This window comes from Mchenga conophoros, linkage group LG12 (assembly GCF_057382185.1).
Source record: "Mchenga conophoros isolate Kocher_MC1m ecotype Shallow Benthic linkage group LG12, M_conophoros_male_GT1.1, whole genome shotgun sequence".
Lineage (NCBI taxonomy): Eukaryota > Metazoa > Chordata > Actinopteri > Cichliformes > Cichlidae > Mchenga > Mchenga conophoros.
The window spans coordinates 37,941,458-37,967,656 of record NC_140537.1 but is presented as its reverse complement, the minus strand read 5'-3'; the positions used below and the strand labels follow the sequence as shown (position 1 = coordinate 37,967,656).

At 39.5% G+C, this 26,199-nt stretch overlaps 2 protein-coding genes across 4 annotated transcripts; one reads left to right on the top strand and one right to left on the bottom strand.

Annotated features, from left to right (window-relative positions):
- Positions 1–1,551: 1,551 nt before the first annotated feature.
- On the top strand, positions 1,552–18,198 carry LOC146563209 (GTPase IMAP family member 8-like). 3 transcript variants are annotated; one of them, XM_085295629.1, is made up of 6 exons: positions 1,552–1,590; positions 3,746–3,795; positions 4,990–5,037; positions 6,779–7,393; positions 14,280–15,440; positions 15,526–18,198. In XM_085295629.1, the coding sequence occupies exons 2-6, from the start codon at positions 3,777–3,779 to the stop codon at positions 17,085–17,087; spliced, it is 3,405 nt and encodes a 1,134-aa protein (XP_085151755.1). In that variant the 5' UTR covers positions 1,552–1,590; positions 3,746–3,776; the 3' UTR covers positions 17,088–18,198. The 3 variants fall into 3 exon arrangements, with proteins under 3 accessions (XP_085151755.1, XP_085151754.1, XP_085151756.1); XM_085295628.1 differs by having other exon boundaries at positions 1,571–1,590; positions 3,746–3,816; XM_085295630.1 differs by lacking the exons at positions 1,552–1,590; positions 4,990–5,037.
- A 5,292-nt stretch (positions 18,199–23,490) lies between these two features.
- Positions 23,491–25,927, bottom strand: LOC146563208 (uncharacterized). Its single transcript, XM_085295665.1, has 7 exons — positions 25,581–25,927; positions 25,409–25,471; positions 25,221–25,315; positions 24,682–24,805; positions 24,404–24,521; positions 24,115–24,191; positions 23,491–23,978 (listed from the first exon to the last, which is right to left on the bottom strand). Exons 1-7 carry the CDS (start codon positions 25,617–25,619, stop codon positions 23,871–23,873), a joined length of 624 nt encoding a protein of 207 aa, XP_085151791.1. The 5' UTR covers positions 25,620–25,927; the 3' UTR covers positions 23,491–23,870.
- Positions 25,928–26,199: the final 272 nt, after the last annotated feature.

Sequence of the window (26,199 nt, the reverse complement as noted above, 5' to 3'; positions counted from 1 at the left end):
TAAGAATAATATAGACCATAAGTAAATAACAGTATATAAATAAGACAGAAAAATTATCTACAAATATGGAAATAAAATGTATTCAATTACAGAGCTTTGCTTAGGCTGCTGCCCCCGCGACCCGGCCTCGGATAAAGCGGATGAAGATGGATGGATGGAATTACAGAGCAGTTTCTCTGCTTTCTTAGTTTTTGAAGATTTTAGAAAACCTGGTTTTACAAAGACTTGATACTTGATTGTGATCTACTGAAGGAAGTTGGAGCAGCGATAACAGGGACATGAGGAGAGGGCAGAGAAAAATCGCTGAAGGTGGGGGTGAAACTCTGATGTGCATAGAGCAAAGGAGTTAAAACAACAGGTTTAACTCCGCCTGCTCAAACATCATCACATCACACGATCTGTGCTCCTCTGACACCTCCAGCAAACCCCCATCACTCTGACCTCCATCCCCTCCATGCCACCCTGCATCACAGCCCCAGATACCACCACGCCCCCAGTTAGTCAGACCCGCCAGCACAGCCACTCAGATAGTTGAGAAGCTCAGAACATTGACCCAACACCACAGTTTGTAAATTGATCTTTGACTTGTCAAGATCCTTTAAGACGATTCAGCCTGCTGAGTGTTGGGGATGAAGGTGGAGGCTACATGTTTCTCTTTCTATGCTTCATTTCATAAATTTGCTTTGTTGTCAGTCGTATTTATGATTTTATGACAACTACATTTTCCTCCACGATTAATAAAGTTTCTCCGTGATGTTGTTTTTTATTAGGTTTGATGTAGTTGTGTTCTGTGGTAAACAGGAAGTTGTAGGTGCACATTACGGTAAGAAAGAAACCACTTCTATTATTTGGTGAAAAGTCAGCGGACTGTTCACCACATACGGTGTGTCATCTGTCAACAGGAGGAAGTGAGACGTATCCAGATGTGGGGGTGACAGAAGTACTGTAGCACTGTTTCTGCTTCAGCCTTGGTTGAGTCTGATATGATGCACTTTTATATATCAGTGATTTTGATTTGTTTGCTTTCAATAAATAACAAAAGGACAACTTTGATTTGCTGATGATCATTCAGAGATTTTCCATCACAAATGTCAGGCGGGTTCTTCAGAGGAGGCGGTGATCAGACTGCTGCTGCCCCTGAAACCCAGAGGATGGATGTGCTGTGAAAAGCATTTAATACATCGTGATTTGTGACGTTTGTCACACTTGGACAAATAAAATATCGGAAAGAGACGACGAGAGTCAAACCAGAGTACACTTTAAAAATAATAATTTGATTTCTTAAAGGAAAACACTCGCGCAATGCTGCCTGCTTTAATACGTACATGTACAAATATATTTTAAAATCAGGTCTCAAGTGTGGATCATTCTTGTTTGAAATAAGTTATTTTTATGATTAATGATTACAAACATATACAAACAAAAAAGATTTTTATTTTGGCGAAAGTACAGAAAACATGATCACCATCACTACCCCCCCACCGCACGCACACCATGTGATCAGACACACAATCACACAGAAGAAGAAGCACTGCTGTGTCTCAGAGCGTGCAGAGGTGTTCAGCTGTGAAGTCGGATCGAGGCAAACAGGTAACACACACACACACACACACACACACACACACACACACACACACACACACACACCTGCTGTTAAAAGGAATCAATCACTCAAACTATAACAGATCAGTCAGATTTTTATCTTCTTTATTCTCATAGAATCTAAGTTATTTGCCTTTTTTAGTGTTTCTGCTGTGACTCTTTCGCTTCCTCCTTTTTGGCTAAACTAAAACATTTTTGACATGAAATTTGTTTCGGTCATTTCTTCATTTTAATTAAATCAGGTTTTCCATCTCATTTGCATTTTTCCTGACTGGCTGAGAGATGTGGACAGACTCAAAAATAATATTTATGTTCAAAACTCTGACTTTGGGTAATTAATCATTGTAAATTTGTTACATAAGAACAATATAAAATGTTTAATCTGGTGAAATGTAGTTGATTGATATACATTCAGTATATACCAGGATTATTGTCCTTAGTAATATAATTTTATTAAATCAATAAACCTTTGATTTTACATATTTCAGCTGCATTTTACTCAGAATTATTGCTTCATGTTTGTGAGGGATACTAATCCGTTTTTGAGTGTACAGATGTTTTTGCAGCTGTCCTTATTGGTTCACTCTGCTGCTTAGATAAACAGCTCTGCTTGCAAATGTTTATTAAACCTGAAACTGTCCTTTAACATTTTGTGTATTTTATGGAATGACTGACTTAATGAGTGGCAACATGAAAACAAACTAAGAAGTGCACTTTTGAAGTGGATGAAGAATCTCTTTCCTATGAAAAGATCCTTAAATTGACATGTTACATGTTACATGTTACATGTTACATGTACGCTGGTACTGTAATCTGTGACATTAACAAGGGTCTTAGTTTGAGTCCAGAAGAGCGTTTCAGTGAGCTAAAATAATGCTGTCCACTTTTTATTTTTAAGAAAACGCCAATATTGTTTAGTATTAACATGTTTTTAACAAGTGTTTGAGTCAGTCGACTTTTCATTTTTAGCTCATAAAATCAATTTTCGTGATAATTTTGAGTCTGAGTCCTCTCTAAATCCTGTTACTAACCTTCTGAATCCACTTAAAACACAAACATTTATCTTTTAAACCTCGTTTGTCCAAAAACAGATCGTCCACGTCAGAGTTACTTTGCTCTTGCTGTCTTGCTGCACTTCCACATTTATCTTCACTTTCAGTGATTTCTGATATGTAGTTTTTCCACCTCTAAAGTTTTGGACCAGGTCGTTTTAGTTCATCGTCTTAACAGACTGTGAAACTACTCACATCAATATTCTTGTTCATGTTCACACAAAGAAAAGCAGAAGAAAAGTTCAGATACTCAAGAATGAAACAAATGACAGGAAACGTATAATACACGATGACTGCTTAGAAGCTTGGCATGAATGTTTTCAGTGCTTGTGAAGAAAAACTTTAGTTTGCTAACTCAATCAATATTTTATTTCTATAGCACATTTAAAAAGGACAGTGTCCATCAAAGTGCTTCACACAAGGTAGCAAAACAGAAACAACAAAAGCAACAAAAACAGTTAAAAACAATTAAAACCAGTTACAGTTACAGTTACACAGCACAACTGCAGACCGAGAGGAAGTCCAAACTAACTTGCTTCAAACGCTAGATGGAACAGGTGAGTTTTTAAGCGTGATTTAAACGATTGAATGGAATCTGACATGCGGACATCGGACATGCCAGTGTAGCTTGGCTAGAACAGTAGTGATGTCATCATGCCCTCTGGTGCCAGTTAAGAGGCATTTTGAACTAAACGCTGGAGGAGAGAGAATTGGAGGTCCATGAACAGAGAATTGCAATAGTCTAGTCTCGAAGTAATGAAGGCATGGATGAGCTTTTCAAGGTCTTTATGTGGACTGTAAGGCTTTGCTTGGAGATTTGACGTAGCTGCTGTCTGTCTGCATCATTCTGAACAACAGACCAAAGAAACACATCAAAGTTACAAAATAATAATTCAATAATTGATGCACAACAGCTTACTGTGTTTCTGGCATCTGAGCTGTGCAGACCATTGTTTTTCTGGAGTTCTGGGGACACAGTGTAAAGTATTTAGTATTCACTGCTCATCCAAAGACTTACTGTATGATACTGCATGTGTCTGTATAAGCAAGTTTAGCACAAGAGAGCCTAAAAGCATCTTTTCCTCTCTCAGGTCAGTCAGTCGGTGGACTTTCAGCAGTGACATGATGGCAGCAGCACCTGGTGAGTCCAGACAGACTGCAGGTGAGACCTGCAGCCTGCTGAGATCAGATTCATTCTTTATACTGACAGGAGTGTGAAAAATGGTTGGCACTGTTGGCTTTTGGTAACTTACTGTGATTCTGACCATGCAACACACCTGTTCACCTGTTGGAAGAAAAAAAAAACCCCACATCATGATAATAATAATAATTCTCTGTTTTGTAAACAGAAAAAGAAATATGATGAGTTTTTTTTCCACTTTTTGTTGAATTAGTTTTCTCTTAAAAACAAACATAAAAAACATTTATGTTCAGCACATAAATCAGCTCCAAATGAAACTTGAGACTCTGCACACTAAACCACCAGCTTCAACCAGAGAGAAGAGACTCGTCACTGAACTTTTCCAGGACGGAGGTTGCAGGAGTGATTCACACATTTACACTCAGCATTATAATTTGCTGCTTTAAATTTCTGAATAACCTGAAGCTGGTACAGGCAGAGCTTTATCCTCTCTGAAGCAGCCGCTGAGTTAGAGTGCAGCCCTTTGATGAACCTTCGTTGGCTTTGCATGAACGCCTGCTCAAGGAGGCGTTTCAAGAAACTTGCTATGGATTGCACAAGTTGTGTTATGTGTTACACTAATGCACTAATGTGACGTCCATAAAGTTTCTCAAACTCACATTGAATTGCAGTCAGGGACTGAAAAACCTGCTAAGCAACAGCTTTGGTGTTGGCGAGCCAGGCGAGTGATCGTCTTACAAGAACTGTAAAGTCTGAGCTTTCACTGATGCCCAAGCAATGATTATGTACACACACACACACACACACACACACACACACACACACACACACACACACACACACACACACACACAGAGTGTTTATTTACTTATCTTCACTGAACATAAATGATTTTAGGAGGAAATAACATTTAATGAGCTAATTGAATTATGATGATTGATGATTTAATTTTGATCATTTTCATTTTGTACTGATGTGAGCTGTGAGCTCTGACAGCTTGGATTAAATATTGATCTGTATGTGTTGAAAGTGTCTGTGTAAAGGTGATGCCAGAGCAGTTAACAAACTAAACTTACTTTTGCTAAACTGAAATTTTTTAAAAAACTTTATTCCCGTAGCATTTGTAGATTCTCGTGTTTTCAGCCTGAAATTGTAAATTGGAGCACACTGATTCATGTTTCTGTATTTTTGCAGATGATGATTTTAACAAACCAGAACACAGCAGCTCAGAGTCTGAGGACTGTAAGTCAAACTAACAACATTTCATATCATGAATAAAATAAGAGAAGCTGGTGGATTAGAGGAATGAAATGTTATGCCAGGAGCTTTCTTATTTAAAGAGAGAACGAAGCATCTATTAAATCCTGCAGCCTGATTTCCTGCTTATTTGTGAGTCCAGTAGTTACAGGTCAAAATCTTGAATGCATTGAATGGGAAATTAAATTGATTAAATATGTATAAGTATATTTCTGTTTTGTTCATACTGTTAATATTTTTGAAGAAATTGAGTAAAAATGCTCAGTGACCGTGGAAATCACCAGCTGGCAGTGAAGCCGTACATGTGTCCTTGTGCAGTTGAAATAATCCACAAAAGTTGCTTTGTAGCTGAAAACAAACGCACAAATATTAATTTCCACAAACTTGAACTCACATGAATGTCGCTGTACGCTGCACGACAAAATTATTTAAACTGTTTGACTCCAGAGCTAGCCACAGTCAGTGTTGGGAAGGTTACTTTTAAAACGTATTCCACTACAGATTACAGATTACAGATTACATGTCCCAAAATGTATTTCCTAACGTATTCTGAATACTTTGGATTACTTTGTAAAAAGCATGATAGTGAATGAACTATTGCTGTGTGATTTATTACTATTACTGCAGGTTACTCTCCACACCAACACCAGCTACATGTTTAAATCTTGATGTAAATGAGTAACAGTAGGTGGACATTAGGTAAAGCTGTACTTTTTGCAGTGATCTCGTATAGAAAACTATTCCTCGCGTATATAAAACAGGTCCGCGGCTCCGAACCGTAGCAAAGGGACCTCTGGCTGATACGTCGGGTTCGTGTTGGGCTCGTAGCTGAAAACTAGCTTTACTTTGTTGTCTGGGTCACTTTGCTAGCGAGAGACAGAGAGAGGCGTTGAAAGACTCCAACGGAGCTTATTGTTTCAGAGGAAACAGGAACACAGCGTTCAGTCGAGTCTTCATAGCTTACTCACAGCTGGGCTCGTCAGGCTGCAGTGGTTGTTATTATATTTACATGCTTCCAGCTCCCGTTTCTGCTCCGTGACAAGTTGTACTTTTCCTTTTTCTCCCTCCCTCGCACTCACCAAAAATATTACCAAATATAGAGAGGACAGAGCCTTATGACACAGGAAAATACCGCAGTGTAATCCATTTATTTCAACAAACTGTATTCTGAATACCACCTTTTTAAACGGTAACTGTAACGGAATACAGTTACTCATATTTTGTATTTTAAATACGTAACGGTGGTACATGTATTCCGTTACTCCCCAACACTGGTTACAGCCTCCACAGTGCAGAGGTGCGACTGCCCAGCATGGGCGTTATTACAGCGGATTAAAGCAACAGCAACTAAAAAAGTAGAAAAACACTAAATAACCATGAAAATGATGCTAAAATGTGATTTTAAAGTAAAATTAATTTCCTCATTTATTTAAGTGTTTCCTTATCTATAACCATTGGAATCTAAATTATTACCAATATGTACATCTTACAACATGGATAAAATATTAGACATTAACAGGCTAACTTTCGTCTCCTACATGTTTAAACTGTTTTAGACTGAAGAGCATAATCGTTTCATTTCTTTTACAAAAGGAGAAGAAAATGTGGTTAAAACATCACAGAATGAGGCATGAATATTATAGTTTCTACAAAAAAATCAATGAATAATTTAAAAACGTGTGTTTAAAATAAACTCAGTGTTTCAGAAACTGAACTTATTTTTCAGTGTCTGAGCTGAGGGTCGTTCTGCTGGGGAACAGCTGGTCTAAGAGGAGCTCAGTGGGCAACTTCATACTGGGAGTGACTGTGTTCAGCTCTGAGGATAAAGCAGACCTCTGTCTGAGAGTCAAAAGGGAGCTGAAGGGGAAAGAAATCGATCTCATCAACACTCCAGATCTGCTGTCAACTAAAATCTCCCCAGAAGATCTGAGGAAACAAGTTGAGGACTGTGTGAGACTCTCTGCTCCTGGACCTCATGTGTTTCTGCTGGTCCTCCAGCCTGCAGACTTCACTGAGGATCACAAACAGAGGCTACAAAGAGTCCTTGAACTCTTCGGTGATCCATCATTTGATCGTTCACTGGTTCTGATAATGCCCAAAGACAAGAGTTCAAGTTCCATTGAAAAGTATCAGCAGCATCCACAGTTAGGAGAGATTATCAAGAAATGTAGAGAAAAATTGTTGTGGCAGAAGAACCTGGAACAAGAGCAGCTGTTAGCAGCCATAGATACAGTGGTGAAGAAGAGCATGAGGGAGGAAGTTTCCAGTGAGGAAACATCGGTTTCACCCAGTCAAGATGAGGAAGAAAAAGTCCCTGCCAACGTGGATCCTATTAGGGGCGGTGAGTCTAAAACTGTGTTTTCTGTACAGTATAATGTGATGGTCAGGTTTAAGTTCAGGGTTTTCAACAGTGTTTTACAAATCCAGCAATTTGTAAAACTGTCTGGAAACTCCTGACAACTGCTGGCTCACTACCTTTCTGAAAGAAATCCTGGAGATGACTTTTTTTTTAAATGATCCAACTCTTAAATATAATCCCGTCCACATGTAAACGCTAAAAATGAAATGTTGGCCAATCGGAAGTATAGAAGCCTGGGAGGGAAAGAGTAAACAGGCCTTTGTATCCTGACAAAACCTTCAGTACTTCTGAAATGTTATTGTTTTTCTGAAAGGCAGCTAATTTTGTGTTACTTTGCAAGTGCCATTTTCAAGTGCTTTCATTATTTCAAATGTTAATAACTAAAGACAGTATTTTGGCTGTTGTGTAGACTCACACGTTGGGAATGAACCACATGCATAGAGCATACAGAAATGTAACTGAAAAAATATTACATTTATTCAATTCAATTCAATTTTATTTATATAGCGCCAAATCACAACAAAAGTCGCCTCAAGGCGCTTCATAGATACAGAGAAAAACCCAACAATCATATGACCCCCTATGAGCAAGCACTTTGGCGACAGTGGGAAGGAAAAACTCCCTTTTAACAGGAAGAAACCTCCGGCAGAACCAGGCTCAGGGAGGGGCGGCCATCTGCTGCGACCGGTTGGGGTGAGAGAAGGAAGACAGGATAAAGACATGCTGTGGAAGAGAGACAGAGGTTAATAACAGATATGATTCAATGCAGAGAGGTCTATTAATACATAGTGAGTGAGAAAGGTGACTGGAAAGGAAAAACTCAATGCATCATGGGAATCCCCCGGCAGCCTACATCTATTGCAGCATAACAAAGGGAGGATTCAGGGTCACCTGGTCCAGCCCTAACTATATGCTTTAGAAAAAAGGAAAGTTTTAAGCCTAATCTTAAAAGTAGAGATAGTGTCTGTCTCCCGAATCCAAACTGGAAGCTGGTTCCACAGAAGAGGGGCCTGAAAACTGAAGGCTCTCCCTCCCATTCTACTTTTAAATACTCTAGGAACAACAAGTAGGCCTGCAGAGCGAGAGCGGAGCGCTCTAATAGGGTGATATGGTACTACAAGGTCATTAAGATAAGATGGGGCCTGATTATTTAAGACCTTGTATGTGAGGAGTAGGATTTTGAATTCAATTCTGGATTTAACAGGAAGCCAATGAAGGGAAGCCAAAACAGGAGAAATATGCTCTCTCTTTCTAGTCCCTGTCAGGACTCTTGCTGCAGCATTTTGGATTAGCTGAAGGCTTTTCAGTGAGTTTTTTGGACATCCTGATAATAATGAATTACAGTAGTCCAGCCTGGAAGTAATAAATGCATGAACTAGTTTTTCAGCGTCACTCTGAGACAGGATATTTCTAATTTTAGAGATGTTGCGCAAATGGAAGAAAGCAGTCTTACATATTTGTTTAATATGTGCGTTGAAGGACATGTCCTGGTCAAAAATGACTCCAAGGTTCCTCACCGCGTTACTGGAGGCCAAGGTAATGCCATCCAGAGTAAGAATCTGATTAGATACCATATTTCTAAGATTTTCAGGGCCGAGTACAATAACCTCAGTTTTATCTGAATTAAGAAGCAGAAAGTTAGCGGCCATCCAGGTCTTTATGTCTTTAAGACATTCCTGCAGTTTAACTAATTGGTGTGTGTTATCTGGCTTCATGGACAGATAGAGCTGGGTGTCATCTGCATAGCAGTGAAAATGTATGCTATGTCTTCTAATGATACTGCCTAAGGGAAGCATGTATAATGTAAACAGAATTGGTCCTAGCACTGAACCCTGTGGAACTCCATAATTAACCTCAGTGTGTGAAGAGGACTCTCCATTTACATGCACGAATTGGAGTCTATTAGATAGATATGATACAAACCACTGCAGCGCAGTACTTGTAATACCTACAGCATGTTCTAATCGCTCTAATAGGATATTATGATCAACAGTATCGAACGCTGCACTGAGGTCTAGCAGGACAAGCACAGAGATGAGTCCACTGTCAGAGGCCATAAGAAGATCATTTGTAACCTTCACTAAAGCTGTTTCTGTGCTGTGCTGAGCTCTGAAACCTGACTGAAACTCTTCAAATAAACCATTCCTCTGCAGATGATCTGTTAGCTGTTTGACAACTACTCTTTCAAGGATTTTTGATATGAAAGGAAGGTTGGAGATTGGCCTATAATTAGCTAAGACTGCTGGGTCTAGAGATGGCTTTTTGAGTAAAGGTTTAACTACAGCCAGCTTGAAGGCCTGTGGTACATAGCCGATTATTAGAGATAGGTTGATCATATTTAAGATCGAAGAATTAATTAATGGCAGGACTTCTTTGAGCAGTTTTGTAGGAATGGGGTCTAAAAGACACGTTGATGGTTTGGAGGAAGTAATTATTGAAGTTAACTCAGAAAGATCAATTGGAGAAAAAGAGTCTAACTTAATATCAATGGTACTAAGAGTAGCTGTAGATAATATTACATCTGTGGGATGATTATTGGTAATTTTTTCTCTAATGATAAAAATTTTATTTGTGAAGAAGTTCATGAAGTCATTACTAGTTAACGTTAAAGGGATGGTTGGCTCAAAAGAGCTCTGACTTTTTGTCAGCCTGGCTACAGTGCTGAAGAGAAACCTAGGGTTGTTCTTATTTTCTTCAATCAGTGATGAATAGTAAGATGTTCTGGCTTTGCGGAGGGCTTTCTTATAAAGCAGCAAACTATTTCTCCAGGCTAAATGATGATCCTCTAGATTTGTGACACGCCATTTCCTCTCCAGATTACGAGTCATCTGCTTTAGGGTACGTGTTTCAGAATTATACCACGGAGTCAGGTACTTCTGATTTGAGGCCTTAGTTTTCACAGGAGCTACAGTATCCAGAGTCGTACGTAGTGAGGAGGTGAAATTATTAACAAGATAATCGACCTCTGTTGGGGTAGCGTTCAGATAGCTGCTTTGCTCTGTGTTGGTACAGGGCATTGGAGATGATAACAGTGGGTGGATTATATTCTTAAACTTAGTTACAGTGCTTTCAGAAAGACATCTACTTTGATAAAGTCTACTCTTCACCGCTGTGTAATCAATTATTGTAAAAGTAAATGTTATCAGGAAATGATCAGACAGGAGAGGGTTTTCAGGAAACACTGTTAAATGTTCAGGTTCGATGCCATATGTTAAAACAAGATCTAGAGTGTGATTAAAGTGGTGGGTGGGTTCTTTTACATTTTGAGAGAAACCAATTGAGTCTAATAACAGATTAAATGCCATGTTGAGGCTGTCATTTTTAGCATCTACATGGATGTTAAAATCACCCACAATAATTATTTTATCTGAGCTCAGAACTAAATTAGATATAAAGTCTGAGAAATCAGACAGAAACTCTGTGTAAGGCCCAGGTGGACGATAGATGATAACAAGTAAGACTGGTTTCTGAGTTTCACAGCTGGGGTGGACAATGTTAAGCATCAGGCTTTCAAATGAATTAAAAGTCTGTCTTGGTCTTTCATTAATTAATAGGCTGGTGTGAAAAATTGCTGCCACACATTCAAAACGGACGTCAGGATTTGGGTTGTGACAACGTCTGTGTTGAATGTAGAAACCACGTCCGAAGTTCACTCTGACGCCTCTGTCTTTCTTAACGGAGGGACAGTAACTGTGTGTGTGTATGTAAGCCTGTGAAAACTGCAGATAGTAAGATTAACAGCAGATAGACAGTATTTTGTCTTTATCTGCCATTATTGAAATTCATCTCATGTAAACAATAACGTGGCGCACAGCGTGACGTCAAAAACGGCGCACACCTTTGATGTTGCGTGAGTAAATTGAAAATCTCCACCCTGGCAGGAGTTTTTTAAAATCTCAGCTGTCAGTGACCCAGAATGCTGTTAATGTGTAGATGAAAGGCCCAAATGCATAGAAAATACCGTATTTTCAAAAATACCCGTGTACGTGTGGACGTAGCCTAAGGTACTGTTGGTAAGAAAGGTGTTTAGCTTGATAACAGTTCTAGGAAACTATTTTAGAAAGTCATGGATTATGGAGAGGTGAGATCATCTGCGTCTAGCTGTGAACTTTCCAACTTCAGTTCAGGTTTGAACGATTCCAATTTGAAAGAAGGCGGAGCTCCTCTTCCAACTGTGAATTATAGAATTCAACTTTATTGTCATTGCACATGCACAGGTACAGGGCAACGAAATGCAGTTTGCATCCATCCAGAAGTGCTTTAGTGATATAGATATATTACAATATATATTAGCAATAATATAGATATGTAAGTATACTACAGAAATGGGTCTATTATGGTATGTTATAATGTACACGGTATGAAGTATGTTGTGAATATTCTATAACTAAGTATGTACAGGCTGTAGTGAGTACAAGCTATGTACAGGCTATGAACAGGATATAAATATGAAAAACTATACAGAATATGAAATAAATAACTTTACAGGACCATGGCCTTTGATTTAGAGGTGCTGATTCTCATTCTCGCCACGTCACACTTGGCTGTGAACTGTTGCAATGCGAGCTGGAGGACACCACCTGATGAGCCAAACTGATGAGAAACACATAATCTGAAAAAATAAGCAGAGACGAATTTGTGCCTTCCACCACTGGACTGCACCTAGAAATTCTGTCCATAAAAATAATGAACTGGATTGGTGACAAAGGGCAGTCCTGCTGGAGTCCAACACCCACCAGGAGTCTGACTTGTTGCCAGCAGTGTGGACCCAGCTCTAGCAATGGTTGTAGAAGAATCAAATGGCTTGCTGCAACAGGCAAAACACTCCATACCCCTGAAGAACTTCTCACAGAATGCTCTGAGGGACACGGTCAAAGGCGTTCTCCAAGTCCACTAAACGCATGTAGAGGAGTAGGGCAAACTTCCATGCACCCTCAGATATCTCTGCGAGGTTAAGAGCTGGTCCAGTGTTCCGTGATTGGGACTACAACCACATTGTTCCTTCTGTATCCGAGTTTTGACTAAAGCATGGACCTTCCTTTCCATCATCCTGGAATAGACTTTCCTGGAGAGGTTGAGGAATGTGATCTCCATATACAGTGGCTTGCAAAAGTATTCGACCCCCTTGAACTTTCCCACATTTTGTCACATTACAGCCACAAACATGAATCAATTTTATTGGAATTCCACGTTGCATTTCTGATCAGCGCTCTCCTTGTTCGGCCTGTGAGTTTATGTGGACGGCCTTGTCTTGGTAGGTTTACAGTTGTGCCATACTCCTTCCATTTCTGAATGATGGCTTGAACAGTGCTCTGTGGGATGTTCAAGGCTTGGGAAATCTAGCCTAAGCCTGCTTTAAATTTCTCAATAACTTTATCCCTGACCTGTCTGCTGTGTTCTTTGGACTTCATGGTGTTGTTGCTCCCAATATTCTCTTAGACAACCTCTGAGGCCGTCACAGAGCAGCTGTATTTGTACTGACATTAGATTACACACAGGTGCACTCTGTTTAGTCATTAGCACTCATCAGGCAACGTCTATGTGCAACTGACTGCACTCAGACCAAAGGGGCTGAATAATTACGCACACCCCACTTTGCAGTTATTTATTTGTAACAAATGTTTGGAATCATGTCTGATTTTCGTTCCACTTCTCACGTGTACACCACTTTGTGTTGGTCTTTCACCTGGAATTCCAATAAAACTGATTCATGTTTGTGGCTGTAATGTGACAAAATGTGGAAAAGTTCAAGGGGGTCGAATACTTTTGCAAGCCACTGTAGTTGGAGCACCCCCTTATGTCCACCTTGTTGAGGATAAGAACCCCCACCCTGGCTTACCAATCTAAAGGCTCTCAATGAGATCCTGTAGAGGTGTGTGAACCAAGACAGCTCTACAACATCCAGAGCCTTCAGGAACTCAGGGCAAACCTCATCCACCCCAGGGGCTCTGCCACCAACGAGTTGTATAACTGCCTCTGTGTCCTCACCTATGGTGAGGGATGACTTTGTCCCTGTTGTCCCCAGACTTTGGTTTCTGGAGGCAGCAGCCTAAGCAGAGAACCTCACACCTTCCTCTTTCTAGCCAACTCCTCTAGCTTATCCGGTGGAATACCAAAGCATTCCCAGGCCTCATGCACTAGCTCAGGCTCCTTCCCCACCAGAGAGGTGAGAGTCCATGTCCAAGTCACCAGTCTCTGTAGCAGGGATCAGTCTGCCAGTGTCAACGTTCTTAGTACACACATTGCACCCGACCTCTATGGCGTCTTAAGATGGGTTACCTAAAGGAGGATGGGCCTATGTTCCTTCTTCAGGTTGCACCCGGCCAGGCCCCATGGGCTAAGGCAAGTCACCAGATGCTCTCCCTCGGGTCACCTCCCATGTCCTAGCTCCAAAATGGTGCCCAGGTAACCGGATGCCTGACAGGGTAAACTGTTCCCTTGGTCTGGTAAGGGTCTTATAAGGGTCTTCTAAATGGCTTAGTGTCTGGTCCCTCACTCAGGGCCAACTTGTAATGGGACACACAACCAGGTGGCAAAAGCCCCCCAACAGCATAGCACCTGGGATCCCTGGAACACACAAGCCCCCCCACCACGATAAGGCAGCGATTCACAGAGGGGCAGATGATATTAAAAGGTGATACTGGTTGTGCGCTGTGAGTAGAGAGTGCATCTGCAGTTTTCTTGTTATCGTGAGCAATCATCAGCTAACTGCTTTAGGAAAAATAAGTAAATGGTGGTGGTATTTAACCAATCAGGTGATCTTATTAATGTTTCAAACCCTGTAACAGAATGTAGTAAAACTGTGGTGACAAAAGTCTGTGTGTCACAATTTTAAAGGTAATTTACAAGTTTTATCTTTGTTTTTCAGCACATGAACTCAGGATAATGCTTTTTGGAAAAAGTGAGAACAAAAAATCATCCCTCGAAAAGATCATCATTAGAAAGAAAGAGTTTAATATGCCTAAAGTCCTTGGAGGAAAGCAATGTCGCGCTGCCTCTGGAGAGTGGAAAGGGAAACCGTTAACAGTAGTCAAAACCCCCGACATCTTCAGTCTGTCTGTGAAAACTCTGTTCGAAGTGATGAAGAGCTGTGTGAGTCTCTGTCCTCCTGGACCAAACGTTCTGCTGCTGTTAGTCAAACCTTCTGATTTCACCGAAGAGGACAGAAAAACTCTGAATTTGGTCCTGAGCTTGTTTGGTCAAGATGCCCTTAAACACTCAATGGTCATTATAACACAGAAAGAGGAGAAAGGCAACAACTCAGTGGAAAAACTCATTGAAGACTGCAACCAAAGGCAGAACTGGTTTGAAAAAAATTGTTCTGCTACAGATTATTCAGAGTTGATGGAAGAAATGAATGAGATAGTGAGTGAAAACTGGGGGAAATATCTCATGTTAAAAGAAGAGGCTAAACCCAATCTGAAGTCCAGTGTGAACCTGGTTCTGTGTGGGAGGAGAGGAGCAGGGAAGACGTCAGCAGCCAAGGCCATTTTAGGTCAGACTGAGCTTCATTCAGCCTCCAACTCATCAGAGTGTGTTAAACATCAGGGAGAGGTGTGTGGACGTTGGGTTTCCCTGGTGGAGCTGCCTGCCTTGTATGGAAAACCTCAGGAGGCAGTGATGGAGGAATCATTCAAGTGTATCTCCCTCTGTGATCCTGAGGGTGTCCATGCCTTCATCCTGGTCCTACCTGTGGCTCCCCTCACTGATGAAGACAAGGGAGAGTTAGAGACCATCCAGGATGCATTCGGCTCTCGAGTCAATAACTTCACCATGATTCTGTTCACCGTGGACTCAGATCCTACAGATCCAGCTGTTGGTAACTTTTTAAAGGAAAATAAGAACATCCAGAAGCTCCTCCAGAGCTGTGGAGGAAGATCAGTTGTTCTCAACATCAAGAAAAAACAGCAGATCCCAGAGATGTTTGAGATTGTGGACAAAATTAGTCAGCCTACAGGACAACTGTGCTGTTATACAACTGCAACATTTTTACACGCACAAATGGAGAAAGTCTTAAAACTTGTCACTGGTAAGTAATTTAGATTTTCTATTTCCAATGACCCACTGAGTCCTGATCTAACTCTAAGTTAAATGCAACTGTTTTCATGTTTTAGGTGGTGAAGTTGGAGAACAGGACTCAGACTGTCTCAGGATTGTGCTGATTGGGAAGACCGGCTGTGGAAAGAGCTCTACAGGAAACACCATTTTAGGAAGAGACGAGTTTGAAGCTGCATCAAGTCAAATGTCGGTCACACAATGCTGTCAGAAAGCAAATAGTGAGGTGAACGGTCGTCCTGTTGTTGTGGTCGACACTCCAGGTCTGTTTGACACAAGTTTGTCCAATGAAGAAATTCAAGAGGAGATGGTGAAATGTGTCAGTCTCCTGGCTCCAGGACCACATGTCTTCCTGCTGGTGGTAGAGATCGGCAGATTCACAGCAGAAGAGAAGGAGACACTGAAACTCATCAAGAAATTCTTTGGGAAGAATTCTGAAAAGTTCACCATCGTTCTTTTAACCAGAGGTGATGAACTGGAGCGTCAGGGAGAGTCTGTTGATGATTACATCAAGAAGAAATGTCACAGTTCCTTTAAGAAGCTGATCTCTGACTGTGGAGGAAGATACCATGTGTTCAATAACTCTGACAAACAAAATAAAAAACAAGTCAGTGAGCTGATAGCAAAGATTGACACCATGGTGAAGAACAATGGAGGAAGCTTCTACACCAATGAGATGCTGCAAGAGGCTGAAACTGCGATAAGGAAGGAGATGCTGAGGATTTTAAAGAAGAAGGAAGAAGAGATTCAGGAACAAAAGGCAGAATTTGAAAGAAAACATAAGGAAGAAATGGAGGCTATGAAGAAAAGAATGGATGAAGAAAGAGAAAAGGAGAGAATACAGAGAGGAAAAGAACTCGAAAAAATGAGAAATAAAATTAGAGAAGAAGAAGAGAAGAGAAAGCAGGAACAGGAAATCAGGGAAAAGGAGAAAAGGGAAAAGGAAGCTGAAGAAGAAAGACGCCGACAAGAATTTGAAACAGAACTTGAAAAGCTGGACAAACAAATTCAGTCAGAAAAAGAGGCAAAAGAAAATGTGGACAGAAAACTGGAAGAAGCCAGAGAAGAGATGAGAAGAAAACAAGAGGAGTGGGAGAAAGAACAGAAGGAATGGTGGGACAAACAACGACAAGACGAAGACAAAAGACGAGAGGAAGAGAAAGAAAAAATGGAAAAACTACAGGACGATTATAACGAAAAGCTGGAATGTGAAAAAATCAATAAAGAAGAGGATCAAAGAAGAAGAGAAGAGGAAATAAAAGAACTGGAGGAAATTCATAAGAAAACTCTGGATGATCTAAAGAAGAAACATGAACAGGAAGCCAGAAAGAAAGCTGAAGAGTTCAACCAAGCCCAGAAGAAACACGTGGATGATTTAGCAGCTCAGAAGGAAGAACATAAGAAGGAAATTTACGACTTAGTGAGACGTGTGACCAAAAAGACTGACTATTCGAATAGGATCAAGAATTTAATGCAAAAACATGAAAAAGAAATGAGATCTGTGACAAATGAAGAGGGGAAAGAAAACCTCCAGGAAGAACACGAAGAACAACTAAATAAGTTAATGCAAGAAATTTTGAATGAAGAGATCAAGGACGCGTCGACCTGCAGCATTTTATAAAGAGAAATCCACTTTTACAGCTGTTCTTTAACTGTTAGAGGACAGAAACAAACAACATGTGCAGACTTGTTGTTCTGCATGTTTTACACATGATTGTTCATCACGACCACAGAAAAAGCTGCTGATTGGATATCATCTCAAATAGTTCAGTTCAGTTTTATTTATATATATATAGCACCAAATCACAACAACAGTCGCCTCAAGGGGCTTTATATGGTAACGAAAAGACGCTACAACAATACAGAGAAACCCTACAATCAGATGATCAAACACTTTGGTGACAGTGGGAAGGAAAAACTCCCTTTCACAGGAAGAAACTTCCAGCAGAACCAGGTTCAGGGAGGGGCGTGGCCATCCGCCCACTAACTCCACTCACAACCAATAATAATCATTTTGATTTACACGTTAACCTGCACTATGTAAGTAAAATTACTCATGTGGATGATTTTCTTTGGTTTGGTCAAAATCACCATTCGACCAAAATGTTTTTTTTTTCTTTTTTAATATTAGATTGTTGTTAAAAGGAATCTTGATGTTCTTTCATATATTGTTCTGTTGTCAATATTTGTGGTTTGATTATGATTGTTTTTTGTTTTTGCTTTTTTTGCATAAATGTGTCATTAATAATAAACACAAGATGAATAAATAAACAAGTGAAAGAAAACTTAATGATTATTTTTCTTTCACTTATGATGAATAAATAATTTTTTTAATTTTGTTATAATTTAACCTGTTCTCTCCAAATATCACAGCAGTTATTCATTATAAAAACATATCTGCATATCATTTACACCAGTTTTATGGCAGAACTAAGATCGTATCTGTGTTTTCTTTAATTATTAATGTAAACAGTTTTTCTCTGTAATCAGCTCTGATTGTTGTTAAATGATGAAGTCAAACATCTTCATTCAGCTCTGAATTTATGTGTTTTTAAATTACTGAACTTGCAAAATTACATGAACTGCTCCACCTATGCTGACATATTTGATTTGCATAAGTTTTTGTCTATAAGGTAAAATGTGTATAACCTGTATTATGGTAATTAGTGATTGTAATGTGCACAACAAAGTCCTGCTAAAGAAACTGTTGCTAATAAAAACAAAGGTGGGTTTGTGTTTTTGGTGCCTTTTCATTCTCAGCATCGTTGCAGGTAAATGCAGGATCCCTGAGTGGTCAAAAAACATTTGGTTTTTTTCTTAATCTGATTTAAGTCTGGACTCAGACACTCAAAAACTTTTTTAAGGAGAATTTGCTGGTTTTGGATCATCGTCCTGCTGCATTACCCAAGTGCTCTTTAGCTGCAGAGCAGGAAGTGATGGTCGAAGCTCCTTCAGGTTTTTCTGGTGGAGACATTCAGGAGCAGAATTCAGCAGCAGCCCAGCCCATCACACTACCATCACCATGTCTGACTGTTGTTGTGATCTTTTTATGAGCTGCTGTTAGTTTGATCCAGATGTAACGAGAATCACAGTTCAGCTTTTGTCTCGTCAGCCCACAGAAAGTTTTCCCAGACGTCTCGGGGATCATCCAGATGTTTTTTGGCCAATGAGCAATGAAAGGAGACACAAGTCCTTTTAAAGACCAACAGCGGAGTGTGAGAGATGGACTCAAAAATATCCCATTGGTTACTTTCTTACCTATTTTTAATCAGCTTTAATTAATAAAAACATAAAAATGTTTTTGGATTTCGGCATCATTGCTCATGTACCAGTTAAATAGTAGTTAATTAACCTGCATCATATGCATCATCTAACACTGTGCATTTTCTTCACAAGCATCTATAGGATTATTCAAATGAGCACAAAAAACAATCTGAACTAAATGTTGATGCAGATTCAGTTCCTGCTGATGCTGCAGATTTTCAGTATGTCAGAGAATGCAATATAATCACAGCAGTTATATTCTCTCCTCGTCCACCGTCAGCCAGACACGCCTCTGCTTCACTCTGCCTCTGATGGACGTCTCTCACTGTGGGGACAAACATGTGACGCTGATCTGTCTGAATGGATCTGCTGCAAACTCAGGCAGAGTTATCCCATCTGCTCCCTTTCTGAGCTGAAGTGTGGAGAGAAGCTTGGTTTCACTCTGTCATTTAGAAAATGCTGATCAGGACTTTTCAAACATTTTTTATTAACTACAACAAATGAATCTTTTTAAAAACAGAACTAAATGAACACATTTCATATCTGATCCTATTTGGAGGTTTAAACAGCCTGGAAAACGACTCTTCGTGTGAGCGATGAGGATGTTTTATGGTGCTTTCTGTCGTTGCTCACACTTTGTAGAAATATCGTTTAGTTTGAGATGAATAAAAAACAAAAATGCAGGGTAAGGGTTATGCAAAGTAAAGATGATCTGACTGATTGCTTTGAATATGAATCCAACAAGGTTGATTTAATCATCTTTGTTTTACTGAATGGCTCAAATTTATTCTTCTGCATGAAACTTGTCAAACAGCCAGTTAATGATGTAATCAATAACTGGTATTGATTACATCTGAAGCCTAAAGGAACATGAAGATCAGACGTGTCCAGACAGCAGTGATAGAAATGAGAGTGCTGTTGTTGGAGAGCTCTTAGTTGTGGGTGTTTGGTCTTTAAAAGGACCGTTTGGTTTGTGGGGTGAAGATCCGGCTGGCGTGGAGCTGCTGTGGACGTGGTGGAAGACTTTCACAGGTCTGTTTCCTCGACATCACTGGCCTCCTGCAGACCGTCCACAGCCAGGCAGTGAGCGCACACGTGCTGGTCAAAGTGCAGAGCCAGCTCCCGAGCCAGCTCCTGGAAGTCCTGACCACGGCTCAGCGTCTCCAGTTTGTCCCGGCAGTCAGAGATGTCCATCGGAGCGAAGTAGAAGCGTGTCTGGCTGACGGTACATGAGGAGAGGACAGGAGGTGTCCTGGAGGTCAGAGTCTTGTTGTTGGGACTGGATGGAGTCTGGCTGCTGGATCTGTGCTCTGTGGTCCTGCTTCCATCCATCGTGGTCTGGGTGATGTTCTCAGTGTGAACTGTGGGACTCTGCCCTTTAGGCTGCTTTATATCGTGAGAGCTGCGTGCTGATTGGATGAGACAGAACAGGACCTACAGGTCCAGGTCTCCATTGTTCAAGTGACCCCCCCCCCCCACCCCCACCCCCACCTCACCACAGGCTGAAGCCATTCAGGAACAAACCAGAGTGTAATCAAAGCAGTTGATTAGTTTTAGTTGAGCACAAAGACTTTGATCATTTTTAGTGATTATTCATTATCACTGAATCATCTCTGACAGTGATGAAGTCATTTTTATTATATGTTTATGTTAATGATATAGAAACAATTTAACAGATTTTGTCTTTTTAGCAGATGAAACAAATTTTATTAAACATATAAAAGGAACTTTTCGAAAGTTCAGAAACATTGCACCTCCTGCTCTAACTGGTCACTCAAATGAAGAGTGTGAAAACTTTCTTTCTTTATTAATAAGTCTAATATTTCCGGAGCAAACATCAGTCCTCCTCCTTTCTCTCTGACTCCACGCTTTAACAGGCCACCACTCTTAAAGAGCTTTGGACCAAGCTCTCTGAACGCTGTCATCAGTTTGGTTGACAAAATGAAACCACCACACTCTTCAAAAGGGTCTTCAACACCATTGGACCGTTTGTTCTTAAGGTAATTAATAATTCTCTGACCTCCGTCTGTGTCCCTACATATTTTAAACAAGCTGCCTTTTATTTCAAAAGTGTTCTATATATGCTCCCACATATCCTGAATAGCTTTGAGTACATCTCGTACCATTGTTATGCAGACGCTATTCAGCTGCATATGTCCTTCAAACCCCAGAATGTAGCCACTTAGACTGAGGAAACACTGCGGTCAAGTGAGCCCTCACTTACGAAGTCACAGTCGAGGAATGTAGCCATTTAGAATTTATACCTTCAACATTAGCTGGAGATGTTTTAATCTGGTCACTTTGGAAAACCTTTCTGTTAATTACATACAGCTCTAAAAGCTTTAATTCTCACGTGAAATGTATAATTGTGTTTAATACTGCTCTTATAGACAAACCATATTAGTTCTGACTCCATTATCTGATTTAATCATCAAGCTTCTGCAAATAATCCGAGACACATATTTTTAATAGAAACAGAAACACTTTCAGCCTCCTGAATGTTTCAGTGTTGATTCCATCTTCTGTGGAAAGTGGAGATCTTTGGCTTTTGTATTTGGGTTGTTCGAGATCCGCCGCAGTAAACTCGCTGTGGAGGTCACAGCAGCGAAGCATTTTCTCAGGATTAATCTTCAGGTAGCAGGAACCAGACCCCATTTATAAAGTTAGTTATGATCAACACCTACGGTTCAGATTACACACTGATTAACAGGTCAGGTTAGAGATCATCAGGTATGACATCACTGCCTACTGACCAATCAGACCTCAGCAGGAGAGTCTAAAGTCTTCGTGTCTCCCTGTGAGCATCAATAATAAATAAAGATTATTAGACAGCTTTATTCCTGCATTTTCTTTCTGTTGGCAGCAAACAATTTGTCAATATTTTTATTGTTCAGTAAACGTTACTGACACTAAAACAGAACACCTGTACTGTACCTGCTGACCTCGTATATTATTTAATCTTTACTCTTGTAACAAGTAAAGATTAAATTATATATATCTATATATAGAGATATATATATAGATATAGATATAGATACACACACATATGCATATGTAGTCTGGCCCGGAGACTCAAACCCAGGACGCTTCTACTGTAAGCTGTATGGGTGCTGCTCAATCACTGACCTAACTGCTTCTCAGTGTCTCAGTTTTCTCACTGCTCTGTGATCGTCAGTGAGTCCTGTCATTGACATAATTCCATCAAACATGAGCGGTTTAAAGCACTCGGGCTCAGCATGACTCACTCTTCTAATCCCGTCAACACCTTGAACTTTGTTTACGCGTCAGAGATGCAGTGACGCGTCCTGCTTTATGACAGCGTCACTGACTCTGGACTGGTTGTTGGGGCTGTGATCCAAATCTCAGACTTTGTTGTGGGTCAGCTTCCTCTCAGGTGGTTCTCTTTTGTTCACCCTGGGACTTTGTGAGCTCGAACATCAACTCATCAAATTAAGGCTTTATTGTCAAAAACAATAAAATCCCAAATCCTTGGAGCGGCTCGTTTATGACGTGAACGCGATCCGAACCGACTACCAGGTGTTGGTGACGTAAATAGCCAGGTGTGCTTTGTGTTCGTAAAGCATGACGGTACTATACACGTGCACAGGTGAACTAGCAGCTCGCCATGAAATGAACCAAACTGTCCAGTCTGCTCCTTCTTCCTGTGTTTACTTTTGTTGCGCCCGCCCCCCACACACCTGGCCAATGAATGACGTGGTTTGTTGTGACGCACATAAACCAAAAACTGTAAGTTTAGAAACGCACCAGCTGATTCGGTCCAGAGGAAACACTGCGGTCAAGTGAGCCCTCACTTACGAAGTCACAGTCAAGCTAGCCGCCCCGAAAATGTGGTTGCACTACTCTTACGTATATTACGGTATAGGTGAAGACTGGCTTAGAAACGCAGTGTTTTCTGTCCTGACACTATTTTACTTCACAATCCACTCCCAGTTTTAGTGTATCTCCACTTTCCCCCCTGTGATCCACAGCCCAAATTACTGTACGGTTTTTGAGAAAATTGATAGTAAAATCTTCCCATTTTGCTTTACTGTACTCTACATATTGACATCTTTGAGCTCAGATTACAGGAAAACTGTAAGAGGTGACGCAGATATCTCACTGGATTCTGACTCTGGGCCATCTCCACTCTGCACCCTGTGATCCACAGCCAAAATTACTGTACGGATTCCCAGAAAATTGATAGTAAACTTTGCACAATTTACTCTACTCTATATATTCTCAACTTTAACCTAATATTACAGGAAAACTGTAAGAGGTGACGCAGATATTTCACTGGATTATGCCTCTGGGTGACCCCCACTCTGCACCCTGTCATCCACAGCAAAAATTACTGCACAGTTTTTGAGGAAATTGATAGCAGAATTTACCCAATTTACTCTACTGTACTCTATATATTCTCATCTTTAACCTCAGATTACAGGAAAACTATAAGAGGTGACACAGATATCTCACTGGATTATGACTCTGGGTGACCCCCACTCTGCACCCTGTCATCCACAGCAACAATTACTGTACGGATTTCTGATAAAATTAAATCCTATTCCATTACCAAACAAAATGAGTTCATTGAAGTATTTGCTTAACTACAAGAAATTTCTTTCCACACACAATTTAAATTTTTCAAAATGTCATTCACACACCACCTCAAGTAGCAACTTTAGTTTTAGACATTATTTATTCAGTGCTTAATCACAACAATAGTCACCTTAAGGCACTTACATAATAAGTTAAACCTTACAATAATACATACAGAGAAAAACCCAACAATCATATGAGCCCCTATGAGCAACAGTGGGAAGGAAAAACTCCCTTTTAACAGGAAGAAACCACCGGCAGAACCAGGCTCAGGGAGGGGCGGGGCCATCTGCCTCAACCGGTCAGGGTGAGAAATTACATTTCTCAGATTACTGATTTCTCATATTACTACTACACAGTTTAGATATATTGTTATTCATTATCTGTCATCACACAAATCAACCCAAAAAAATCAAAAAGGAAATACTTGAAGTACGAGCACAAAGCAAGAATGTTATACACATTGTGTTTTACACATGTGTTCCTCAAAACACCAATAACAACTATAAGCAGATTATTCAAGTAGCTTTCACTGAGTGTGGAATTAGGTTACACAAAGCACACACTTCCACTCTGTCTTCTGAGCACTGCTGAGCTGTTCATTTGTCATGTCCAGGCATTCAGAATGGAACCAGCGGTTATCACATTGGATCTGTAAACAAAAACAAATGAACTTTCATAAACACATTAAGTAAATAATTCTATGTTTTAATCAATTACAATCTTTAAGACACAGAGTCAAATACTTTGTTGTAGATAACATAAAACAATTTTTAAAAATACTATACCCAGTCAGTGATGGAGGGTCCTGGATTAGGTGGTTTCACCGTTGCACACATGGCACAGTTGTTGTAACTGTCAAATACTAAAATATATATATATATATATATATATATATATATATATATCTATATATATATATATCTATATATCTATATATATATATATATATATATATATATATATATATATATATATATATATATATATATATATATATATATATATATGTATATATATTAGTATTTGACAGTTTGACACAAATAAATATGTCCATTTGAAGAAGATATTACACACCAGAGGCCTCAAGTATTGTCTGTGCAAATGTCCTTCGTGCCTGGGCCATCTCTTTTTTTGTCGTCAAAAATGTCATTTCTGGTTTATTTGGGAATGCTTCCATTACTACTTTGACCATCTGAAATAAAAAACCCCAAAAACAATTAATTGAAAACATCTGCAAATGTTACACTTCCTGTTTACACAATTTAACCTTTTAAGATTATTTTAACTTCCCCCACCCCATCTTCTTATCTAATTTCACAGAACAATATTATTGCATCAATGTGGTGCCATACCATGATGACCATTACTCCGCAGCTAGAACCATCCCGTTGAAATGGATGTGTCAGTACTCCTCCTCGAAGTCTCACATTCACCCAGTCTGTTTTGTTGTAGCATGTCCTCATTTTGAAGTATTCACTTTGTGAACATAACATATATCACATTTATATACAAATGAAAGATAAAAGTCACACAGAAAAAGACACATATAGTACATATCACTGTTTTTAATGGTGTGTCAGAAAGCCCTGTGCTCTACATTATGTTAGATGAAGTATCAAAATTATTAACATGTTCTTTTAAATCTACAAATGTTAACTGTCTCAAATGTATCACTGCTTAAACACTGTCAGTGTTTTTTTATTATTTAAAATTACATATGTGTGTAATTTTGAATTATTTTTTTTAAATTCTTTAAAGAACTGATAACCACAGATTTTATTAAACTTTAATCTACAACCATACGTTCACCTTTAGAAAAAGACCTCCTAAGTCCTCCTGTCACTTTTCTAATATTTCATGTTATTATATACATGTAATAACGCATAATTACCGGAATCTTTTGGCTGCACGGTCAGACTCTTCCTGCTCCAAAGAGTTTCTTGAAGGATCGACCAAATACAGACAGCTGTCATCTGCATTTATGTACTGCGATAGATATATAAATTTAAAAAGTACATAAATTATGAATAATGTGTTATTGAAACAAACTGTTTTCACAGAAATGCTGCTCGTACTAACCAGAAACTTCCAGTGTATATTTCCAACAAAGGATAAAACGGCTCTGTAGTTGTCAAAATTCACCTGACATATTAGGAATTAATTACAAATTTGCAACAATACTTTTTCCATTTCGAGACATTAATTAACTTTTAAAAAATTAATTCTAGAATATATAAAAAATTTTTTTTACCTTGGACAAGCTTTGTCTCCTGATTAGTTCTCTCTCCATAGAGGATCACACCGCTCGTGTAGTGGTTCATAATGTAGATATTATTCCCCTGATTTAGCCGAATGGCCCAGTGGTGCAGGAGACTTTCAATGACCTGAGGAGTATAATAAATAACCTTTTATTACTTTGTAAACATGATAAAGTTTTGGAATACAATCTTTAATAAAGATTTTTTTTACTTACGTATACTCAGTATTCAGTCATGAGGATATGCCTGGAATGTCGATCTAAAGCAGTACTTACTGAATGTGTAGGGAAAAACTAATGTCCTGCCCCAGCTTTAACGTTAACCTTATGCAGTACATTTTTTTTTTAAATAACTAGTTTACATACCTCTCCAACAAGCCAGCTGTGTGGTCTAAGGGTCAGGAACTCACTGTGACGTATGACAAAGTTGTTACCTCTAATCTGAGATGGGACCACAGAAACAACAACTTCCGTTTCCTGTTGTTTCCACAAATATGCGACCTGTGTTTCAACAAGACAATAGTAACTAAATTCAAATAATTCTTCTTATGAGAACATTCATTGTAATCAATTACAACGGTTTTAAATCTAACTCAAAAAAGTATTTAGTCAG